Consider the following 25,727-nt stretch of genomic DNA (forward strand, 5'->3'; position numbering starts at 1 on the left):
GTAATCAATGATGCTAGAAAGATGTGCCATTTCTAAATTTCAGAAAAGTGTCTTCCAGCTAAGAGAGAAATTGACACTAATTTCGTATATTCGACCTGACTTTAATAGCAGGTAATGTTATCCCCACAGCGCTATTGCTGTCTGTACAGCAGAAAAAAATTACTGTGAAAATGTACTTCATCCCCCTGAACAATTAATTGAAAGCCAATCTATTTTCCTACTAAAAATTGTGTGTGTGTGTGTGTGTGCGTGTGTGTGTGCAAAACAAAAATAACCATTTGATGGCATATTGTAGTTTTCTTATGTTAAACATTTTTTATTATAATAACATATCTAAGTAATTGAAATAACTTCACCATACAGATATCACATGCTAAAGCATGACAATGCCATACTAATTGCACATTGTGTTGACATTTCAAGCATATTTTCTGTAACAATATTTGCATTCATATACAGGTAGTAAAGCATATGGGGATAATTTGAGTCATGATTCATGGTAGCAAAAGTATTGCTTTCAAGCTAATCTTCAAACCCAGAATCTTCAGCAAATCTATTAATATTCGATGCCATAGGATGTACAGTAGTTATTGTATGAACCGACTACCTCAAGAACAAGAATTGTTGTTAGCCTTTGAAAGAGAAATATTACCATTATCTGATTACTTTTGTAAGTCTTCTTACTAACATAGAAAATGTTAGTCTATTGAATGATGATTTTACTAATAGTTTTCAAATAAGTGAGAATAAAAATAGAAGCTTTATGTTGCTCTTCTTAGATAATACAGCCCAGCTAGTCAGAATGTATTATCTGACTAGTTTTCCTTCAATCTATCATATACCCATTTATGACAAAACAAAACAAACAAAAAAAAGAGCAGCAATCTCAAAGTGTGCAATAAGTTTTAATATATTAATTTTTTGGTTACAAGACTGTTATTTGTAGCCGTGTACCTTGAATCCAAGCAATTAATGTTTTTTAGACATGGACTTCAATTTGATTTTTAAAAATCTCAGCAGACAAATTAACTAGATCCAATGATTCATTATCCAACTTTTATTGTTGACAAGGATAAAAATAAGGCAAGATTTCTCTTTCTTGACTTTGTCCATGCAAAGGTCAAAACTTTGAAGAGAACATAAAGTATAAAAAAAAGAAGGGAGGGAGGGAGGAAGGAAGGAAGGAAGGAAGGAAGGAAGGAAGGAAGGAAGGAAGGAAGGAAGGAAGGAAGGAAGGAAGGAAGGAAGGAAGGAGTAGGAAATAACATTTTAGTCATAAATACATTTCTAAAATTTTAATTTGTGCATAAGTAATATTAGCCCAAAATATTTAGATAACTAAGTCCTTGAAAGTCTAAATCCTTCGATTTAAAAAAGAAAGCATATTTTTAAAAATCAGGTCACAGAAACACATTAATTGTAGTTATACTTTTTATTGTTTAACCATTAGAATCAAGTTAACTAAGACTCAAAATGTAAATCAGCTTTAGAGAACAGAATGGAAAAGTATTTTCTGTCATTCTTTTCGAGGTATTTGCTATTATTTTAAAAAGAGTATACATTTAAGAATAAATTAGTGCTTTATAGAAAACTAAAAATAATAGCATTTATGCAACTATCAATTTTTTGGTACTTTCAAAAAGGTCAAGTAGTGTGTATGTTTAGATTTCAAGAGAATTTTTAAATGAAATGGCTTTAACATGCTAAAGAAGAAAATATTTGGATTAATTTATATTAAAACACCTGAAATTTCCAGTTAGGTAACAAAATTCTACAGTCATATACATTCCAAATTAAAAAGAGAATTAGAATGAAATCTTTTTCTTGATGTCTAGAAATCACTGTCATCTAGTCGCGTGTAAATATTAAATGAAAAGAAGGTTGGGGTTTTTGTTTGAGTTGGTTCATTTTAGTTTTAGGGAGAAGAAATTAGTAAGACTTTTTGTGTATTTAGACCTACAGATATTTGTATATATCTTTGCATCTTATAGATAACCAGGGATATTCAACTATGTTCTAGGCAGAGGTTACTGTTGCCATTTCCACATTTGGCCCTATTATAATTTCATTTTTATATATGCAAGGTAAATGAAATTAAAGTAAAATAAAATTTATTGCTAGTAACAATACTCGTAATAAGAATCACAGTATTTCTTTCGGCAGATTACAAATGGCAACTAATCTACAATCCTGGATTATTAAAGTGAAAACTAATCTGCAATCTCATACTATGTTCACAGATGATGATTTAAAATAAAAAGTTTGCTTTTTATACAGTTCTGGAAATCATTGCAATCGTATACACTTCTGGGAAGCATTCCAATCTTAGATTTACAGAATGATCAGGGATTTTTTTAAATAACAGAATAAAAATATGCTTTTATTATAAATAAACCAAATTCCCTATTAAAAACTCCTGGTAAGGTTGAATAGCTTGTGGAATTTTTCAGATACTTATTTTCTCTCCTAGAAGAGAGAGCCAAAGCCACACTATCACTTATACTGACATGTTTTAACTCCATGAATAAAAAATGTATAAGAAAAACTAAGAAATATTTTATACTTCTAAACATTTCTATGGCCTCTGGAGACTTTCTAGTTTATTACTGCATCTTCTCTTCTTGGTTTCTCATTAGAGAATAAGTACTACAGCAACCATAGACCACAGCATACCAGGTAGTATATATAAATAATGAGTCCATGGCTTTATTTACAACTTCATCATAGCAAACTGGATCAGTATAAATGGGTGAATGTGGGCCTATTTATACTGCTCAGAAAAAAGCAGACTTAAATAACTAGAGAAAGGAAATGTTTTAATCAATTATTTGCATCGTTTTATGTATTTAAATTTACTCTTGGTTTTTAAATTTTTTTGCATTCTGTTTTTTTCCTAGGGTGACAGGGCTCATCCCCATGTCAGACATTCTTAAATAGAAATTTCACTCTTATGCAACTAAGAACAGAAGTTCCAAAGCGTTTACTCTAGCAAATTAAATAACCATTTTTTTATTTAAACTAACACAAGTGAGTGGCCAACAAACTGTACTGATATCATATACCAGACACTTGAAATTGTCTCATTCATGGACAAATAGTGAATTTAAAAGAAAAATGACTAAAAATACTCCATGAAAAGGCCTACTTGCTGATCATTCTTCTAATAATTTTGTAATAGCCCAATCTTTGCATTATTTATTCTAAAAAATTCTGTAACATATTTAAGAATTCACAAAATAAAGTCACCAACACTCAGTTACACTGTAATTTCCTTCATCCTGACATCTTTATTCTCTTGCACCAAAAAGACAATAACAAATTCTTTGGGAGGAATATAGCAAGAAAAAGTATCTATTGGAATATGGATGCTAGGTAGGCATAAGAGTCAAGTAGCTAGCAATAATTTAGAAAATAACCTATTTTAGCCAAAAACAGTCTTAGAATATGGCCTTAAGAGCAAAGTATATCTAACTTATAACTTTGGGGTGCCAATTATCCAGCTTGTTAATTAAACCAGGCCAGTTTGCCTCCCTCAATTCTCCTTTGACTTTGGGGTCATTTCTTGATTTATTGGAAATAGCTTTTAGATTAATAAAAGGAGGTAAAACATTCATGAATTTTGCAAATAATTAGCATCCGTTAGAAAATAAAACTTCTGGGTGAATATTGCAATTTCTAAGGATTGCCATGTCGATGATCATGTTCTTTATATTTTCATGGAAAAGTGAAAGCTTACTCGTTTTTGAAACTGTCAGCGAGAAAAGTAAACGGCTATGAAACTTATGCATAATAACTTTGAATGAAAAGAAACTTCATACTGTAATTTAAAAAGACTTCTCAAGGGTACATCATGACTAATAATATCCAGTGATCAGAATCTTCTATTTGCAATAATTTAGATTATTTCCTTTGGTGCCATGTAAAACTGTACATTAGACTTTGCAATGTAAATTGGTCTCAACATTGAAAAACTTAGAAGTATGAGACATTATCCTGTAAAATTGAAATAAATTTGAAAAGTAAATTCTACTACTTCCGAAGAACAGAAAAAAATGTATTTGACCATCAGTACCAATTGGAGCTATACTTTCCAAATAAAGGCGAGTAGTATCAGATGCAAAAATTATACGATTTTGTCATTATCATCATTTTTTGTTCTTTATGTGATTCCCAATGAAAAGTAAAACTAAAAGCTAGTTTATGGTTTCTTTATTTTTAACTCACTGGATTGTCTTTCATTTTAGATCATAATATGAACTTCGAGATCCTTACTGAAAATGTACATTATCATTAGTAGCTAAATTTCCACATAGAGGAATAAAATGTTGAAGAATCAGGTTGGGATTTTTATAGTACTTTACAGTGTGCTACAGTTATGATAAACCCGTTTTATACTTAATCCTATCATCAAGCAACACCAGGATTCTAATTTTTTTCATTTTAAATGGCTACTATACATAAGAGAATTAATAAGGTATTATACTATTAATGCTTTTTCAAGTCAAAAGACGTGTTATCTAGAAAATAATTTAACACTGTAATGGGATCTTCAGGATCAAATTCTGTTTTATATATTCTGCAGCAAAAATAACATTTCTAGTAGGAAGGTATTAGTTATAAACCTAGCAAATTCTAGACATCCACATATTTGTGTAAACAGTATTAACATGGTTTATTACATTTCCAGAAAGGTTAAGTCTTATATCCAGTTTTCTGCTAATTCTTCTTTCATATAATAAATATATATGTTATTTGAGTGCATGTGTGTATATATTTTCACACATATATGTCGTATATACATAAAACAGCACTTAATGGTTGCTTTCTTTGCATGTTTAAATTAGGGAGAAAATGAATTGCTATTATGCATAACCCATGGCGAGCTTCTTTTCTGTTTCACAAATGGTCATATCGTGATGTAAACAAAACACTGGAGTGAGTCATTCCGGGTGAACTGTATTTCAAGTTGTAGGTTGGTGTTCTCATGAAGAATTGTGTACTTCCTGGTAGTAAATACCTAAAAATAATAGTTCAAAAGTTAGACTTTTAAAGTCAAGTTAGCATTAACATCTCTCACTAAAGTGTTATGTGACTAGTAATTTATATATCCTCCATGAGAAATGATACTTAAAAAAATGTAATCCATATAAAAAGATTTCTTCTCCCAGATTGGTGTCGGGGGAGTGGGAAGAGGGTCATAAAGCCCCAAGAAGCAATATATAATCTTAGTACCCCAAGATATCCCATGAAGCACCATTATACTCACATGCTAGGAAACTGTTTATATGGCTGACATTAATTTGTAATTCATCATTAATCTTTGTAAATAATATGTGAAGCCAGTCAAATATTTCTTTAAAAACATGTGATATGAGATTTGGCTAGCCACATTACAAATAAGTGTTTGTTTCAAGGATTTTGGAACCATTCATTACAATTTAATAATATTTCATTGATGTATTACAACTATAGGTAATCTAAAAGAAAAAATTAAAGATTAACATTCATAACTAGATTACAAATCTTATATTCTTAGACCACACAAGAGTTAGGATTACAGAATACCAAAACAATCACAATTACTGGTTGCATACAACCCTTGCAGCCAAATGTATTTCAGAATACATGAATTTTCCAAATTTTAGAACAATATAGTATATATACTATATATAACATCTCCATCAGGGCCTTGGAACAGCATTCTGTAAACAAACAATTAATATTGCTATAGTAAAATGTATAAATATTCAAAATAAATCAGATACAGACTATAAATGACTTCATGTCAATTCAGGTCAGATTTGCCAATAAACATATTACTTTTTTTTTTTTACTTTTCAGAGATTTGGTATTAGAAACTGCAAATAAGAGTGTGCATCTATATACCGTTTTCCTCTGGAAAAAAACTTTGATTAGCATTAGGCCATGCTACTCTATATGTCTAGAGAGAAATGATCTCAGAAATCCATATGAACAAATGCACATAAACATCACTATTAACAGTGTAAGTACCGGCAATAATGAGAAGGACATGCTATAAAGCCAGGACAAAGAGATCTATGAGGAATCTTCAAGAGCAGAAGTAGCAATAAAAGATTTGTAATTACCAGTTTTCTTGAAAAAATAAACAATGGTAAAGCATCAAATCATTTATTTTATTTTCTTCACTTGACATTAAGATCTTCTAGTAAAAGTATAATACTTCCATAGATATGTGAAGAAATCCAGGGCCAAAGTTTACTATCAGTTTATCTTTTCTATATTAAATAATGGTGATAACTACCATATCTCTATGTTAATAAAAAATTACACTTATAGTTGTGTGACATGAATTTTGTTCATTATGATCAACCGTATACAGCATTCAGATTAAAGTAGCAGAATTCTCTATTATAATATTCATAAACATCATTTTATCATGAATTATCTAATAATATCCCCTTAATCTATTACCTAATATCACAAACGATAAATAATTGCTCAAATCATTAGGTTAATAGAGCAGTAAAATAATACACAACAAACCAAATTAAATCAAAATTGCACAATGGGTGATAAATAATGAAACAACTGATTTCTCACATCACAGATTATACAAATTATTTTCTTAATATCACTTGGGTAATTTATACAAATTATTATGTCAAGAACTAGTGGAGTCAAGATGATTAATTTAATATCTTCTGCCATCAAAAAGCTACCCTTTCTACCTAGGCCAAACGTGCAAAAAAAAAGGTGTTTGATCAAAACCTACTCTTTTGTATTAGTTGAGAGTTATTTTATCATCTATTGCAAAGCAAATGCATTCTGATTACATTGATATTTATCAGAGTAAACAGTAACTTCTATCAACTTTCTTTTGAAGAACTTCCAAGCAATAGTTACTATTGGTATTACAATAACATTCACATATCATTTTGAGTTATAGATTTCTTTCTCCATTTCACAGATGAAAAAATAAAACACAAAGTCCAGGTTACAGCTAACTTATATTACTTTATTTAATACCATTTAATATTTAAATAGTGTTTTCATGTGCCCATTCCAATTACTTTACAATATTAACTCAGTTCTCATAACAATTCTATACGGTAGATATTATTGTAGGCTCTATTTTATAGATGAATACACTAAAGCATGCAGGGGGGTCAAATGCCTTGCCCAGTCACATAGCTAGTAAGTGGCAGAGCCAGGATTACAATCCGTGTGGGCTAAGAATAACTGCTCCTAGAAACTATACTATATTTTCATTTTTCTGTATGAATTTCAATTTTAAAACTAATGGATACAATGATTATACTCATTTTTTCAGAAGTATTAAATATATCCTAGAAAGTATAAAAATATACATCCACAAACTTAAACTTTTTAATAGGAGCAGAAAAAGCTAAAACGAAACTATTTTTAAGACTTGAAAAGAAAAAGAGGTTTAGTATGAACTCAAAAAAACCTATGAAATCACATTGGAAGAAACACTTTGCTTCCCTATAGCTAGTGCTGTGGGATATTTTAAAGCATTATAGAGAAACACAGTGGATTATTTGCCTCAATATTTCCAGTAATATCTCTTGGGAGATCTCACACTATCTAAATATCAAAGATTATTTTTGAAATGTTCTTTGCAATGAAGTTAAATAATAAATTTGATTTTTTTTTTAGCAGAAAGAATATCACTAGGAAGTGAATTTATAGATTACATCTAAAGAGTTTGTGTTAAAGTAGCAACAAATGTGAAAAGTTGAAGCTTTATTTTTATTCTAGCTTACTCTTGATGTACTAAAATAGCTAACTTGTAGCTAATTCATACCAAGGAGAAATACCTCAGACTATCCTATTTCTTCACACATATACTCTAACTCATCCCTGAGGCTAGGTCTGCACATCTTCACACATCCAGTATATAGACATAAAATATGCATTTGTCTAATTCCTGGTTGATGTAGAATTGGTTGATCTGTCACGTACCAAATTATTGCCAACCACAGAGAATCTCTAGAACATGAAGCATTTCAAGGCTGGTAGGGAATTAGCCTTGAAAACTTAAGCTATGCCACCCTTCTGAGATTTTTCTGGAGTAAGATCAGGATCCCTGATACCCCCAGAATAAACTCAGCTTCCTGGTTTGGGGAACACAAGGTAAATAAAGTTCATCATAATATTTGTTCTGCGTTTTTAAAATTTTTTTTAATGTGGTAAACTGTACATAATATAAAACTTACTCGGTTTTACTATTTAAGTGTACAATTCGTTACATTAAAATCATTCACGATGGTTGTGTAACCATCACCACTACTTAGTTCCAGAACTTTTTCATCATCTCAGAAACTCTGTATCCATTAAACGCTAAATCCCTATTTCTCCTCTTCCCAGTCTCTAATAACCTCTATTCTATTTTCTGTCTCTTTGAATCTGTCTATTCTATATATCTCATGTAGGTAGAATCATATTATATTTTGGCCCTTTGTGCCTGGCTTGTTTTACTCAGCATGCTTTCAAGGTTCATCCATGTTGCAGCATGTATCAGAATCCATTCCTTTGTATATATGCTGAATAATATTGCATTGTACGTGTATATACCACACTTTATCCATTCATCTGATGATGTACACTTGAATTGTTTCACCTTTTGGCTATTGTGAATACTGTTGCTGTAAACATTGGTGTAAAAGTATCTGTTTAAGTCCTCATTTCAGTTCCCTGTGGTATAAACCTAGGAGTGGAATTGCTAGCTTATATGGTAATTCCATATTTAATTTTTTGAGGAATGCCAAACTGTTTTCCATAGCAGCCACATCATTTTACATTCTGAACTAAGAATGCATGAGGGCTCTAATTTCTCAATATCTTCACCAACACTTACTGTTTTGTTTTTTTTTTTTTTAATAGTCATCCCAGTGGGTATGCATTGTCCTATAGTTTTAACTTTGACTTTTTTGGGAAAAGGGTTAGTCCTAGTTTCAAGTTCCACCTCTGCCATATGCTAGCAATGTGGATCTGGATAAGCCATTCAGCCTCTTTGGGCTTCAGTTTCTGATCTGTGAAGAGTCCAATAGTTTCTGCCATGCCTGTCTCACAGAGTACAGAGCCAATGAAATAGTATATGTGGGTGAAATATTACTTATGTGTTATGAACATCAGCCTTACTAGCAAGACCATCCATGTTCTAAGACAGACGTATTAAGCTATCTTAACTTAAGGCCATAATAATACCATGTATTTGACTCAATTTTTAAAACTTCCTAATTATAAAGTATAGCACACACTGAAAAAGCACATAAAATCTAAATGCTACCCAGCTTAAATAACTGAACATTCCTAGCACCCCAGAGCTCTGTATTACAGCACCCTCCCTCCCTATAAAGTTACCCACTATGGAGACTTTTATGGTAATTACTTCCTTGTTTACCCAAGTACACATTCCATAAACACCAAAATTTAGTTTTGCCTGCTTTTCATTTTAAAATAAATGAAATGAAGTATGTATTCCTTTTGCTCAACTTTATGTTTGAGACTCACATATGTTGCCTTGTATGCGTGCAGTTTGTTCACTGTCAATGCTGTATAATATTTCATTGTTTTGACAATACAGAAAATGTGTCCATTTTTCTATGAATACATATTTGGGTTGTTTCTCAAATTTAGCTATTAAGTAAATTCTACTATGATCATTCTAATAATGGTCTTCTGCACATGTGCAAACATTTCTGCTGAGAATTACTGGTAATAGAATAGCTGTAAAGAAGGTAGACTTTATAATGCCAGTTTTTAAAGGTACCAATTTTCACTATCACCAGCAGAATAAGAGAGTTAGTATCACTAGAGTTCGTAGCATCACTCTAGTATATAGATAGTCTTTGGAAACAAATAACATCATTGTGTTTATAGCATTCTGTTTTCAGTAGTGGTATTTTCATTTAAAAAATATAGTAATTCTCAATCGCTGGAAATGTCAAATCTTAGAAAATGTAGCATTCCTACGCATGTTAAATGAATGCTGGCACTGAGCTCTACTTTTTTTTTCTAAACAGGAAAAGGGTTAAACACTTTTTCAAATGTTTATTGGTCCTTTTTTTTTTTTTTCAAACTCTTGTGTGAACAGCTTCTACAAGTATCTTCCTCCAAATACTTTGCTTCATTCTATGGCTTGCTTTCTCACACCCACCTGCGATATTCTGATGAATATATGTTCTTAATTTTAACACAGTAAAATTCATCTTTTCGTTTATCATCTGTACTTTGGTCTTATATTTTTATAATCTTTGCACACCTTGAGGTCATGAAAATATTCCCCTATATTTTTCTGAGATTTTTAGTTTTGCTTTTCATATCCATATACTAAATTCATTGAAAATGATTCTTGCATATGGTGTGGGTAAACTCAAGTTTTCTATTATTATTATTATTTGGAAACTCAATTATCCCAGCACCATTTGTTTAAACAAACTTCCTTTTCTCATTTGTCATAAATTAAGTGTATCCCTTGTAGTCATAAATAAAGTCTCTATATATGCTTGGGTCTATGGATGACCTTTCCGAATTGTGCCATTGGTCTGTCTATACTTTTAGCAGTAGTAATTGTCTTAAATTACTTTAGCTTTATTGTAAGTCTTAGTACACTGTAGTTAATAAATTTTAACATTTTATTGTTCTATTTCAAGAGTTTTTCATTTACTCTTGGCCCTTTACTTTTCTATATAAATATTGGAACAGCTTTGGTCAAATACTACACCCCCCAAACTAAATTTGTTGGGTTTTATATTAGGGTTGCACTGAATTTGTAGATGTACAGAACTATTTGAGAGGAATTGACATAATAATATTAATTTCAATGATAAATAACATATATCTTTCAATTTTTTACATTTTCCTGCAAAAAAGTCTTACACATTTTGTTCTATTTATTCCTAAGTTAGCTATGCTTTGATGTTATGAAAAATGATATTGTATCTAAAATTTCATATTCTAGCTATTGTTGATATAGAAAAACTACAGTTAATTTTCTTATCTTGACCTTGATTTAATCAAAATTGTTAAATTTACTTAATAGTTTATCTATAGATTTATTTAGTTTTCTATGAACTCAATCATATCTACTAGTAATGAGTTTTAGTTATTTCTCTCAAATATAATATCTTTAATTTCTTTTGCTTGACTCATTAAACCAGCTAGGACCTCCAGCACAACACTAAACAGAAGCAGTAGTAACAAGCGACCTTGTCTAGTTCCTCATCTCAAATGGAAAGCCTTCAACATTTCACCATTAGGTATGCTTGTTATAGTTATCCTTTAGTAGACTAAGGAACTTTTCCCCTTTTGTTTCTAGCTTGCTCAGCATTTTTTAAGGAATGAATGTATATTGAATTCCATCAAGTGATTATCTGTATCTATTAAAATTATCTTTTATTTTATGAAAATTACATTGATCACTTTTTAATGTTATTGCACCCTTTAATACAATAAACAGAAACTGGTCGTGATACATTATACTATTTAAAATTTCTGAGTTCGTTTTGCTAATATTTTAAGAATTTTGCATCTACATTCAGGAGTGAGATTGAACTGTCATTATCCTTTACCATAATGTCCTGGTCGGGTTGTGGTATTAAAGGTATGGTAGCCTCATAAAATAAGCTGGAGAATGCTCCCTCCTTTTCTGCTCTAGTGGGTTTCGTAGAATTAGATAGTGAAGACCATGTGAATCTAGAGTTACCTTTGTGGGGGGCTTTTAATTATTGATTCGATTCCCACAATGTAAAGGACTTTCTATATCTTATGTCACTTTGGTAATGTGTTTTCCCAGGAATTTGTTAACAACCTAAATTTATCAGCATAAAATTGTTCATATTTCCTTACAAAATTTTTCATGTTTATAAGATCTGTAGTAATGTCTCTATTTTTATTCTTGATACTAACTGTATCTGCCTTTTATATTCTTGATCAGTCTCACTGGTTGTTTATCAATTTTATTAGTTTTTTCAAAAGTAAACTTTTAGCCATGCTGATCTTTTTATTGTTTATTTCATTACATAAACACTCCCCAACTTATGATGGTTCAACTTACGATTTTTCAATTTTACAATAGTGCAAAAGTGATACGCATTCAGTAGAAACTATACTTCAAATTCTGAATTTTGATCTTTTCCCAAGGACAGTGATATCATTGATACTGTTGTGATTCTAGGTGGCAGCAGTGAGCTGCACCTCCCAGTCAGCCATGTGTTCACAGGGTAAACAACTAATATGCTAACAGTGTACTGTGTTATCAATGCTTTTTGGATATTGCATTTTGTGTTGTCACATCCCATCATGTCTACAAAATGCCCATCTGTGTCTCCTGCTTCTGATGAGAAAAAGAGGAAGGATTTACTTTTGAGCTGAAATTCAAGATAATTGCCCAACCATAAGTTAATGTAAGGTTCTGAGCATGTTTAAGGCAGGCTATGATGTTGGGTAGATTAAGTGTATTAAATGTATTTGGCTACTTATTTTCAACTTATTATGGGTTTACAGGGACATAACCCCATCTTAAGTCAAGGAATATTAGTATTATTAATTTCTGCTGTCATTTTTATTTCCTTTTTCTGTATTATTTGGGTTTATTTTAATGTCATTTTGTCACTTTTCAAGATGATTGCTTAGCTCATTTAATTTTTTCTTTTCCTCTTTCCTAATGTGTTCATTTAAGTCTATAAATAGTCCTATAACAATTTGGCTACACACTGCAAGTTTTTATTTGTAAGATTTTTATAATCATTCAGTTCAAAATCTTTTATGTCTATTATGATTTCTTCTTTGATTCCTGGATTACTTAAAAGTGCATTTTTTTATCTTTCCAAAATATAAATTTTCTGGTTATATTTTCTTATTGTTTTCTAGCTTAATGATATGTGGTCAGAAAAAAATACTCTGCATAATTTCAAGTTTCACAAATTTGTTGAAATATGTTTAATTATTCCACTATATGGTTAATCTTTATAGAAATTCCTGGTATGCCTGGTGTATTATACTCTGAGGTTATTGGATTTACATACCACAGTTAAGTATGGTAATCATATTATTAAAACGTTCTAGACTTTAATTTTTTTTTGAGGAAAAAACATTTTTAGTATATTAAAATCTCCCTCTATGGTTGTAGATTTGTTTATTTATTTTTTTTCCTGTAATTCTGTCCACTTTTGCTTTGCAAAACATCTGGAACATTTTTCTCCTAGGAATCTAGGGATTTACCAAGGTCCACATCTTTGCAAGCCCTGAACTCCACTTTTTCCCTTTAGGCCCATGAGTCTGTCAAAAGCACTACTCAGTACTAACAAATACTCATTAACAAGTATCTGGTTAACATTTTCTGATATCTTTAAGCAAATGCTTTGATATTTTGTCTAGCTTCTCTAGTTGTTGTGAGGGAGAGGATTTGTCCAAATATCTAGTGCTCTATTAACTGAAGACAGAAGTTCTAATTCAGTAGTTTTTATTAATGTTTCTAGTCACGGAACCCCTCTTATGATATGAGTTTATATGAAAGCTCAGTACATGAAAGATAGAAACACAGAGATGCTGAGATTAGAAAATGTCTGAAGATCTCAAGGTTTCCCAAGTAAGTCTAGTTACAGTGAAATATTGAACTGATCCCAAGAACTATAGTATCCTAGATATATACTAAATATATATATAATTGACCATCTGAGTTTATGTAACAGTTCTATTGGTTTACTTAAGAGTCTACCTCTGAGAAATGGCTTTTCACTTAGTGTACCTATACATTATTGTTTTTCTGAGATTGCAAGGTTGAAGTCCACTTCCTTCCATTTATTCTTTAAAGTCTCTTAAGAAATACCCTGAAGATTTCTGATGAAGATAAACATTGTCATAAACCTGACTAATGTTATTAGCTCTATCTTCTTCTCTCTTAATTTTACAGATATATTAGCCAAATATATATCTCTTCATAAAGTATTTAGGTATGTATACCTCATAAATTATTTATATTAGGCATATTTATATGAATTTATATATAATTTATGTTTCATTAGGTATACTTCAGAAATGAAATTAATCAACATATTAATAAATATCAAATTAAGTGACTTCTACATATAAAGTAATATGCTATAAGTTCCTAATCTATAGGGAAAAGATATGGTCCCCTTTTCCATGTTTTTAAATTAATGTGACATTGACTTGGGTTTTAATAGCTATATATTAGGAGGACATGTTTATTTCTCTCTCTTCCTTGTGTTTTTATGTAGAAGAACCTCCACTAGTGGAAACTTTCTAGCATCTTACCAGAAGTGAGTTATCCGATTTGCAGGTTTAAAAGAAAGAAACTAGCATGGTTGGTATAGCCCCTTTTTCTTTTTGGATCAGCCTATTTGCAGAAAGGATGTATTCTTACTTGCTCTCCTACCAATACTAATGGAATTAGACTTTATGAGGTAGTGCTAGTGGAAGATTCGGGTTGACCTAGCTCTGCCTTTGACGCAATGGGCACATTTAATTCTGAAATTCAATATTAGAAAACTCACTTGGTTCACATCTACACATATGCCCTTCATGTAGCTTTTCTCAGTAACTAAACTCTATTTTGATAATCATCTGACTCCTATAATTCTCTATCAAATGGTTTTGAACTTGGGCAAGAATATGATCGATCTTTTTAATAAATGGATAAATTTCTAGGTATTTCTTAAAAAAAAATCCAAGCTATAGTATTTTCTTTTAGTTACTTGAATCCTATCATCTTTTCATGGTCACTTATTTTTTTAAAAGTCGTCATTTATTCTCTTCTATCCTGAGTAGTACTATAACTTATATATACTGAAAATAAAGTCACGTATTTATCTTTAATTCAAATGAGAACTATAATTGTCTTGAGAATTGCTAAAATGTATTTCTTGTTTATATTTTTTTAACTTAAAAACAATATTATTTTTTATGCTTTTTTAACTCAACAACATTTATGAAAATTCAATTTTTAAATAGAACTTAACAAATTCACTTCCCACTGATTTGTTTGGTGATGAAAGGAGTAGCAGAGGCATACTGAACAATAAAAATTAAACTAAAGGTATCTCTTCAACTGTTAGGATAAAGAATAAATGTTGAAACATCCCTGAGGAAAAATGTTAAATTGTTAGCATTTTTGGTTGCTCTTACTTGGCTTTTGAAAGCAAAGTATGTAAAACAAATAATCTCATTTCCATGCAGGTTATTTCTTTCACCTTCAGTTTTGTTCAGTCCTTTAAAGGTAAAGATTGTGCAAGATTGAGATTTTATAGACAATAGTATGCATGAATTTTCAGTCTTAGCTTCTCTTGCCATATAAACAAAAAGAGACTTTCAATTTCAAACTGCATTGTGGCATTACTTTACATAAAACTCCCAGAGTCTAGGGAATGTAAACAAGTACCTGGAATTACCCCAATTGGTACCAATGCTTGAGAGCGATCCTCTTGTGTCACTTGCATATTTGTAAACCACTAGCAGGCACTGTTTACAAAGCTCAACCAGGCGCTGGCAACATTGGAGCTGCAAAGGAGTCACCACCTCCGGGCTTTTACTGAAAATACTCTCCCAAGAGGATCTGTTGGCATGGAAACAGACATGACCTCATGAGGCTGCTAAAAATGGCAACCAGCCATATCACTTACCTAGCAACAAAGCAATAAGAAAAAGAAGAAATAGGCTCACACGTTTGAAGCAACTACAAAAGGTTGAAAGATAAAAAATAAATACGTATTTGAAAATTAATTTTTATATTAAAAAACACAACATAGAATTCATAGACTATTTGTCGTTAAAGACTTCACTGCTGCCAACTGTGAGTAGCTAACAAGATGGTTTCCCAACACTTCCTGAAAAACTGAGTTATTCTATATTAAAGTATTTGTAAAATACTGAGTTAACTTCTCAAAAGTTAGGTATTCTAGGAATTTAGGTTTTCTAGGAAGCTATATTTACCTCTCCCTTAAAAATAATCCCACCAAAGAATTAAAATTTGCTGCTACTTAATTTGTAACCTTTTTACACCAGGAGAATGTAGGTTAATCCCCTGATTATGACCACCCTTTTCAAAACACTTTCATATGTAATTATATCCATGATATTCCTAGAGCGTATGTTTTGTACTCTGGAAATAATGTTATCTCAACAAGTACTGTCCTACTACAATCTCAAAGGTAATGTCCTCCCCTCCTTTAGTGCAGTCAGCTTATACCAAAGCAGGCAGTAGTGCACATGTTCTTGGTAAATTTCAATTGTGTGTGTGTCTGTGTGTGTGTATTTACAATTCCTAAGTTTACTGTCATGGCCCAAATCAGGAAATACCAAAAGAGAGGGAGAGGGAGGGATGGAAGGAGAGAGAGAGAGAGCGAGAGAGAAGAGGAGAGAGGAAGAGAAAGGGGGCGGGGGGGCGAAGAGAGAGAGAGATTTCCTTAGTGTAAATGAAACTCTTTTCAAGCCTCAAGGGGAAAGTTTGGTTTCACACTTGGTAGTGTTTCAAGTCTCATTTTACATAAACCAATTCACTTAACCCTCAGAGAGAGAGAAAAGAGTAGATTTTCAGAAAGAAAAAAATATTAAAGAAAATATTTTTCTGAAGAAATGTACTTCCCAGTGGGAAATTCAGCCTCGATTTTCAATCTTCTGTGGATATTTGATATCTTTGGAATTTTTAAAAAATGCTTTAGAAGCTCAGAAAGGTAATTTTTAGTAGAAAGGCTACCGTTTATTTTTTCAGGAGAAACACAGTCCCAAAAAAGATAGTATGTCATCACTGAATGACAGGTTTCCTTAAAAGAAATAAGATTCAAATGAGTAGATTAAAAGGAATAAATTATCTTCCATGTTCTGAGATGTTCAGGACTAAATAGTAATGTGCTAGTTAAATAAACTCTAAAATAAAATTTAATTTATTACTAAATATAAGAAAAACTAGATATGAAATACATTTATATATGTGTGTATATGTATGTGTGTGTATATATATGTGTGTGTGTTTATATAGATATACAATTTGCCCAACTTGATCAAGAAAAGTATTGGAGAACATCAATTAATTAGGGAATATGTTTATAATAATATGTCTTAATCTAGCAGGCCCTACATATTGGGCACAGAGAAATAAAAATTTCATATAAATGTAAACACACACAGAAAACATCCCATGTTCTGTCTGCCTAGCACTTTTCTCTCCATTGGGATTCTGGATATTTCTACAAAAGTCAACTTCTATCACCACTCTCCCCTCTCAATTTGGACATGTTTATATTTTGATCCTTTGGAGCTATTTGATTAGATCCACTATCAGGTCACTCATATCATGGTAATTTTTCTTTTCCTGACTTGGAGTATGGAGGTAAGAAAAGAACAAATAAAATGGAAGAAAGATAAAAGAGATTCCTTGATTTAACATTCTGAATAATATGTGAGTTACAACATGAACAGCTTTGGCTTCTCATTCTTTCATTCTTCCTTAAATATTTTAAACAAACATATGAATCAAGTCTTTTACCTATTTTTGATGTACATGTTCACCACCATTGGCCAAAAACCACATTCTACTCTATCATCTATACTTGAGTGTCAGCACATCAAAACCCTCATAAAGAGCAAAGAAAATGAACAGGACTTGTTTCACTTGGTTCTAGGCTAACGGCAACCCCTCTGCACAAAGGAAATCTGCCCTTCGAATTGATTCCTCCAGCTCCTACCCACTACTTGGCAAAGCTGAGTAAATGTGAAATGCCTCTATAACACTACAGAATCTTAATTTTCAATACTAACACAACATTTTTAAGAAGGTGAAAGAACATAGAAATAATTAAAAATACCAGTGCTTTTATCAGAGAACCCAGGGTCTTATCTGTCTGCTTTCTGACTCTAAATTCCAAGGAAATGAAAGGGCCCAAATCCATGAGTTAGAAAAGGAAAATTAAATGGTTAAAATGTTCTTCCTAGTACTCCCTAATCCACAAAGCAATATGAAAGGAAAAGACTTCAAATGATATTTTTTTAGTAATAAAACAAGAAGATACATAATACTGAATACCTCTAGCAACAAAGGGGAAATTATTAATGAAATCCCAAGACTTGAAAAGCTTCATATAATCCAGTAATCCAATAATTTTCATCTCCTTTCTCATCAAAACATTTAATAAGGCAATTATCTAAAAAGTGTAACTGATTTATTTCTTTCTCTTCTCTGGTAGAAGTCCATACAGATGACTGAGTGACCAAAAGTACAAGAAGGGAGAAGGGAAGATAAAAAAAATCTGGACTATACCAGCTAGATAATCAGCAACAGAAAGATTAATGAGCTAAAGAGTACTAACAACAACACACTGAATTAAAAATGATGTGAGAATAAGAGTCACATCATTTTAACTAGTCTACATGTTATGCATACATTTTCTAGTAGACACACAATTCATAGAAGAAGATTGCCTTAGAGCATTCCTTACAATTTCTTCTTGTCTAAAGAGTCAAAAAAAAGAAAAAGAAAAAGAAAAAAGCTTTTCTGTGACAAAATTCCATAAGAAAATTCATTTGGCAAAAGGTCCAAACCAGATTTTCTTCTTTGGGGTTTAGATATCAGGGTTTTGAGTAGAGAGAGTTTTTCCAAACAAAGCATTCCTTCTCCTATCCTCGTCCCTGAATCCTCCTCTTTACCTGGCAAACTCCTATTCTTCCTCTTCCTGCAAATCTCAGCGGGAGTGTTATTTCCCTTGGCTACATTTCTTGAGCTCTTAGGCCTAGTTTGAGTCCCATAGCACCTAGACTCCTCCTATCCCAGTAAACATTGTGGATAATTCCAAGAGCTATTCCCCTGGAGAGAACACATTTGGAATATGGGCATTCTAACACTCCCAGGAGACTGCACGTGATACAAAGAGTCACTGAGCATGGACTTCAGCAGCTTGGAAGAGCAACAGAGAAGGATGAAGGTGTTTTCTGTGTGATGCATCAGGAAAACTCCTATGCCAATTCTAGAGAAACCTGCCACAAAGATCCACAATATTTTTTGATATTTCTGAATGTGGACAAGCAATGGGTTTTTATTTTTATTATTTGGGTGTTGACAGGTAAAGGCAAAAATCAAGGTAGCCCAGAGTTATTTGGATTATATTTTTCTAAGGTTTTATACCTAACCAAATGATAGCTGCACATTTTATTAAAGTCTTTCCTTTAGAACTGAGTTAAGAGTAGATTTTTACTCTGATTACTAGACAAGCCAAAGTTAAATGAATATATATTGACTACACATGATCAAAGATAAGTAGAACTATTCTGGGTCCAAACTAAGAATCAAACACGCATAATACCATGTGACCTCATTAAACTGAGGAAGCCTAAGAAACTCATTTGCAAAGCTGCAAAATAAAATCTGGTATTAAACTCACCTCTACAAACCACCAAGTTTTTAAGGAAATGGATGGAGAGTGGAGGTCAAATTGGATTCGAAGCTACTCTTGCTACGCTTGCTCCACCTGCCCAGGTGCAATGGCCTGGAGATTTGGTTCATGCTATGGACTTGCAATAAAGCAAACTTGGCAACCACTGACAATGCTGCTTTCAGGGGAGTCAATAAAATATAGAGTTAAGAGCTTGGGCTCTTGACTCAGACAACCTGGGTTAAAATTCAGGATTGCCTAGTTACTATGAGCAAGTTATATACTCTCTTTATGCTTCAATTTTCTCATTAATATCTTGAGAATAATAATAATCAATTGATTACTCAAAATTTTGTAGTGGTGATTATAAAAATATTTAATATGTATGTAATAACTATGTATGGTGTCAGGTGCATACTAGACTTATCAGAGGGATTACCTCATAAGTTACATAAATGTCTAACCATTATGCTATATACCTGAAACTAATATGATATTGAATGCCAACTGTAATTAAAATTTTTTTAAATTAATTAAAGAATATTTACTATGTAAAATGTCAGGCACTTGTTAAGATTTCAAGTTACAATGTCAGGCACTTGCTAAGATTTCAATAAATGTAACTCTCATTCTTATTACTAGTAGTAACAGATACCACCAGGAAAAAAAAAAATCGGAGGAATACTGTGCTAGGAACAAAAGAAAAGCATTCTAATCAAGTTAGTATATATTACCAAAATAGTTCAGGGAAGACGATCCCTAAAGACAAAGAACCACCATTTTATGAGCATCTTTAGGGTCTCGAGGCCACCAGCACCAATTTCAGTAGCAGACTGTTTCACTGACTTCCATGGTAGAGAGTAGCTGGGATTCATATATGGCATTCCAACCAATGGATCAACAAACAGACAAAAATTCCATTCATGAGTTCACATTGAGAAAACAACATCAACTAAGGGGCATGGAATACAGTTCAAACGTTTCACTTAAATCTCTGTACAAATAATTTATAGCCAAGATTACTCTCAGATTTCATCACAACCCAGAGCACCTTAGGAATTCTTCCTGTTGGTGAATGGCAGCTGAGGAAAATTATGGTGGTGAGAATAAGTCTGCAAATGATATGACTGATTCAGTGCTAGATGACTAGAACATTAAATGGAGGCCATTCAGAGATAATTTCAGACTACAATAGTCTGCTAAGGTTTCACAAAAGAAGTGTACAGGTTGGGTCTTTGCACAGGGTTTCAGTAATGCAGAGGGGATTAGAGGAATGGCATTTGGAAGCTACCCAATCAGATACTTAATGACTTCAGCAGCTCAGAGGACGAAAAGGGAACACTTTTAAGATATTTGAAAAATAATGAGTTTGTTTTTCTGGAACAGAGTTCAAGTTAAAGAGTAATGTGAGAGAAGACTGTAGAAATAAGAAAGAACAGGCACATTAGAAAGTCTTCTAACTCTAGATGAGAAGTCTAGTCTTTAATGACAAATAAGAGAAATCACTACAGATGTTAGGAAATGACCCTGACAATAAGGTGGATAAGGAAAACAAAAAATGAAGGCAAAAATGCCTAGAAATCTATTAATTTCACCTAGCCCTTCTATCAAAAAGACTGTACTCTCTGAAATTCTATACTTCATCTCTGTCTCTTTTATAATCATTAATTTGTACATATCTTATTTTGTCTACTAGAGATAGCAGAGGTTCTTGGTTAAGAGCATGAACTCAGGGGCCAGAGTTCAAATCCCACTTGCACTAGGTCCTCAGCATGTACCTGTGCCTCCAGTTTCCTTGTCTATAAAATGGAGAAAATGAGAGAACATGCTTCAAAGTGATGTTATGAGGATTAAATCACTTAATACATGTTAAGTGTTTAGAACTATGCCTGGTACATAGTAAGTTGTATTGTGTTAGCTAATATCATTTTTCTGGAGGGCAGGATCTATATCAGATTCAACGTTGTATCTCCAAAAGTATTTAATACAGTAGTAAGTACTTGATAATTGTTAAGAACAAGGAAAAACAATCTAGAGTAGCCACAGTGGGCCCCTGACAGAAAAACTAACAGGATTTAGCAAATGATTGAATAAAGACAGTGAAGGCAAGGGAAGATGTAAATGCCCCTAAGATATCAAACTTGTATAATTGAGAAAATAACAATTGGATTAAGAGAAGTCCAAAAGATTAAAGGAAGTCCATTTCTGAATAAAAGAGAGCTATGAAACTTTTCTTTTTAGATATCTTGAGGCTGAAATGATAATGAGTCACAACAACTTTGGCAGGACTGAAAATTTGGAGAGGAGCAGGAATACAGCCATAATTTTGGAAGTCTGCTACATAAAAGCAACAGCGGAAGGACCTTAAGGATATTGAGATTTTTTTATCAATTAACTATCTTCTCTCCACTGAATTCAAATTAGTTAGGTGGTGGTGTGTTCATATTCATTATCTCATCTAAATTAGCTTAACTGCTATGAATTATAGTAGAGTACTAAAAATTACATAGAGTAAAAAGTCCATATATTAAGAGATCATTAAAGAAATCCAACCATTTTACTGAGCTACCTCTATAACTAAAATATTTAAAATAACAATAATAAAAGATAACTCAGAACTTACCCTGAATCACAGAAACAGTTCCATAGTCCTTGGCCATGACTCCAGAGTAAGCGATTAAAAACTCGGTTAAAAATCCGATATAAATTTAATTCATCGACATCAGATACCTTCCAGATGCGTGGAAGAACGGCACGAATACTTGTTTTCACTATATCCAAAACCTAGTGGAGAAACCAAAGCATTTCAAAGTCTAGGTGTATATATGTGTTCAAAGATGAAAATATTTAAAGATGATTACATACACACACACACATACACACACTAATTGAACAAAAGCACAGAATAAAAAGTTCAGAAATAACTCCATGCATTCATGAAATTTGGTATATGACACAGATGGCAAGTCAGACCACTATAGTAAGAAAAGATTCAATTTAAAATTAAAATTAAATCAAATCAATAAATGGAGATTTTTTTCTAATGGTAATTTTTCTTCCCTTTAATTTCCCCCCCACACTTCCACTCCTGACCCATGGATGTTGCTGTTTCCCCTTAAGAACTGGATCTCTGAAGGCAGGGATTCTCCTCCCACACGTTCGCGGCATGCACCCAGGGCCTAGTGCACCCGGGGCCTGGCGCATTAGGGGTATAGTCCGTGACTCCACTTGGGGTGCAAACCCTGGTCTTTCTGCATGTAAAGCAGATGTGTTAACCTCTACACTATGGAGCAACCCTCCAATGGTAATTAAAAAAAAAAGATGAAGCTGATATTATGCTAAGTGAAATAAGTCAGGTAAAGACACATACTACATGATTTAATTTGTACATGGAATCTAAAAAACAATAAAAATGAACAAAACAGAAACAGACTTAAGATACAGAGAACATTTTGATAGTTGCAATGTGAGAGTGGGGTTAGGATATGAGTGAAAAGGGGGAAGAAATTAAAAAGTACACGTTGGTAGTTACAAAATAGTTATAGGAATATAAAGTACAGCATAGGAAATATAGTCAATAATATGGTAATAACTATGATGTCAGATGAGTACTAGATCTATTGGGATGATCACTTCATAAGTTATATAAATGTCTACTTTGTACTTCTGAAACTAATATAATATTGCATGTCGACTGTAATTGAAAAATAAAAAATTATTTAAAAAATAAAGTTGAATCTTCACTCAATAAAACTTAACTCTAGAATGATTAAGATCTTAAGTTTAAAAAATAAACTATTAAATATCTTTGAGGAAAGGATTGGTCAATATCTTTTAGACCTTGGTTACTTGAGTCACAAAAAAGTACAGACAATAAAAGATTAATAGATTTCGATCATATTGAAATTAAGAACTTCTGGCCATCAAGAGATGCCTTAAAGAAATAAAAGATCAAATTACAAACTGAGAAAATATATTCGAAACATATACCTCCAGCAAAAGATTAGTATCAGGACTATATAATGAATACCTAACAAATCGTTAATATAAACATCAACAACTTACTAGAAAAAAATTGACAAAAATACAGGAACAGGAATTTCACAAAAAAGGAAACAGACACTTCCAATAAACATAAAGAATAAATATTAAGCCTATAAGATATCATTTCAAGTCCATTTAATTGACAAAAATTGAAAGTCTGATAATGCTAAATGCTAGAGAGACAGGGATCTACAGGGTGTCTTAGACATTGTGGGAGGACAAATGGCACAGTTGCTCTGGAAAATACCTTGTCATTCTTTCCTAAAGTTGAAAATTCATATACTCTATGACACAGCAATTTTATCCCTAAGAGAAACTCATAGGTTAAAAACAACAGGCATGTAAAAGAATGTTTAAATGGCCGTTCACAATTGTACACACCTGGAAACAACCTAACTCTCCATTAACGAGACAGTGAAAAAGTAAACAGTAAAAAAGTAAACTCACTCTTTTGGAATATTATAAAATACTCCAAAATGAACGGAATATAACACACAATAAGAGAGCACATCTTAGTAATATAATGGTAAGTTAAAAAAATACACACCAGGGATTACATGTCGTATGAAACCCTTTTAATACAAGTAAAAACAACTAAATTTTTTAAATACTTATGGGGAATACCTAGATAAAATAAGAAGAAAGAAAGAAAGCAAAGAACTGGTGAATCATGAATTCAAAAAAATGGCTGCTTGAAACATGGGAGCCAGGAAGATGGACAGGAGTCATTTGGTTAGTTAATGGATTATTGCCAAGATCTTATCTTTTGTTTTGCATGTTGACTTCACAAATGGTATAATGACACTAAAAACACTAAATAAAAGCAAGCTATATAGAGACAAATAATGAGAGAGATTCATGAAACAAGGACTACTAATTTTGGTTTCTAAAAAAACCAAAAAACCTACTTTGTCTAATTCACATGTATTTAATATTTATGCAGATCATTTCCAATGAAACTCTTAAAAATGAAAACGTAAATACCAATAAACATAGTTATTCTAATTTCAGTTCACCACAGTAGATTTTTCACTTTTTATTTTATTTATCTAATTAAAGGAACTACCTATAAATATGAGAGTAAAAAGTGAAAAGAGAAAGAGACTGGCAGACATAAAGGCTGAGGGAAGATATGATTTCTCTCAATAGGCGTAAACGTATGAACAATTGGAAGCAGGTAAAATAATTTAATTTGTTTCTCTTCAAAACACACGTATTTAAAGAAATGATATTAGTTATCTCAGAACAAGGCAAATTTAGAATAAATACATCTTTAAAAAGCAGCTTTATAAAAAATTTTCAAAATAACATTTTATTTATAGAAGAATATCAACTGCAGCTTCTCACAATGAATTGTGTAAGCAGCATCATTCTCTCTCTCCCTGTTCCAGCTTCTTTTATTGTGAAGTGGGAACAGTATTGCAAATCCTACAGTAGGTGGTGGGGAAGAGAATGAGAGAGAATGCAATCTCTAATAAAGTGACTTGTGAAAAAATTGTCCTGGAAAAGTACATTATTACAGATAACAAATGTTTAATTACAAAGAGGAATTTTTTTTTTAAGTTTAAAATGAATTATTCACAATAATACTGATATAATATTCATACCAGGCATTCATTTGTACTTTTTTTTAAACAATTTTCTCTTAAGCTATTAGTTTAACTCTTTATATTTCTGAATATAGAAAGCAGTACCCATGACTGATGTGATATGAGAATCAACACTGGCAGTAAGTGATAAATTTAAATTATTTCTCTTCCCAATTTTCTTTTCTACTTTCTATAAATTAGTGAGTAACAGCAGGCCAAAAGTAAGAACACAGGAAGAATTTAAAAAGTAGCCAAGATAACCCATAAATTGGTCTCAAGAATAAATATATGTCGATATAATAAAATTAAAAAGTATTAACGATGCTGGGAATTTTCACATTATCTTAATTTCACACTATTATTAAATAATTATGTAACTTTAAAGTGAGCATTTGAGATTAGGGGTTATTCATTTATTTCTTTTTGTATACAGTTTCTGGTAAAATGCATATGCTGTACAAGAACAAAAGAGAAGCGTGGCTAACATGTTGGCTGCCGGCTCTATGCCAAGCACTGTACTAGGTACATTACTTAGAGGAGATTCTCTTGGCTACTACTCTGGATATGTTTTATTCTTAATTTGAGGGAATTTTAAAAGTACGATGGTCTAATATCCTAGGCCACACAAGACTAAAAGCAGCAACTTCGGAAAGAGGCCAGGGAGTTAGAGTGGGGAGTGCTTCTGCCCCACTCCTAAGATTTCCTC

At 32.0% G+C, this 25,727-nt stretch overlaps 1 protein-coding gene across 4 annotated transcripts in view; it reads right to left on the bottom strand.

Moving 5' to 3' along the window:
• Positions 1–289: 289 nt before the first annotated feature.
• TTLL7 (tubulin tyrosine ligase like 7) overlaps positions 290–25,727 on the bottom strand; it is a 119,102-nt gene continuing 93,664 nt past the window's right edge. For all 4 annotated transcript variants that reach the window (XM_039838685.1, XM_039838686.1, XM_039838684.1 and 1 more), the window contains 3 exons: positions 22,012–22,172; positions 15,407–15,580; positions 290–5,017 (listed from right to left, as the gene is read on the bottom strand). In XM_039838685.1, coding sequence (XP_039694619.1) covers positions 4,897–5,017; positions 15,407–15,580; positions 22,012–22,172 — 456 coding nt within the window. In that variant the 3' untranslated portion in view covers positions 290–4,896. The remainder of the gene's footprint in view (positions 5,018–15,406; positions 15,581–22,011; positions 22,173–25,727) is intronic.

This window comes from Pteropus medius, unplaced genomic scaffold (assembly GCF_902729225.1).
Source record: "Pteropus medius unplaced genomic scaffold, Ma_sr-lr_union100, whole genome shotgun sequence".
Classification (NCBI taxonomy): Eukaryota; Metazoa; Chordata; class Mammalia; order Chiroptera; family Pteropodidae; genus Pteropus; species Pteropus medius.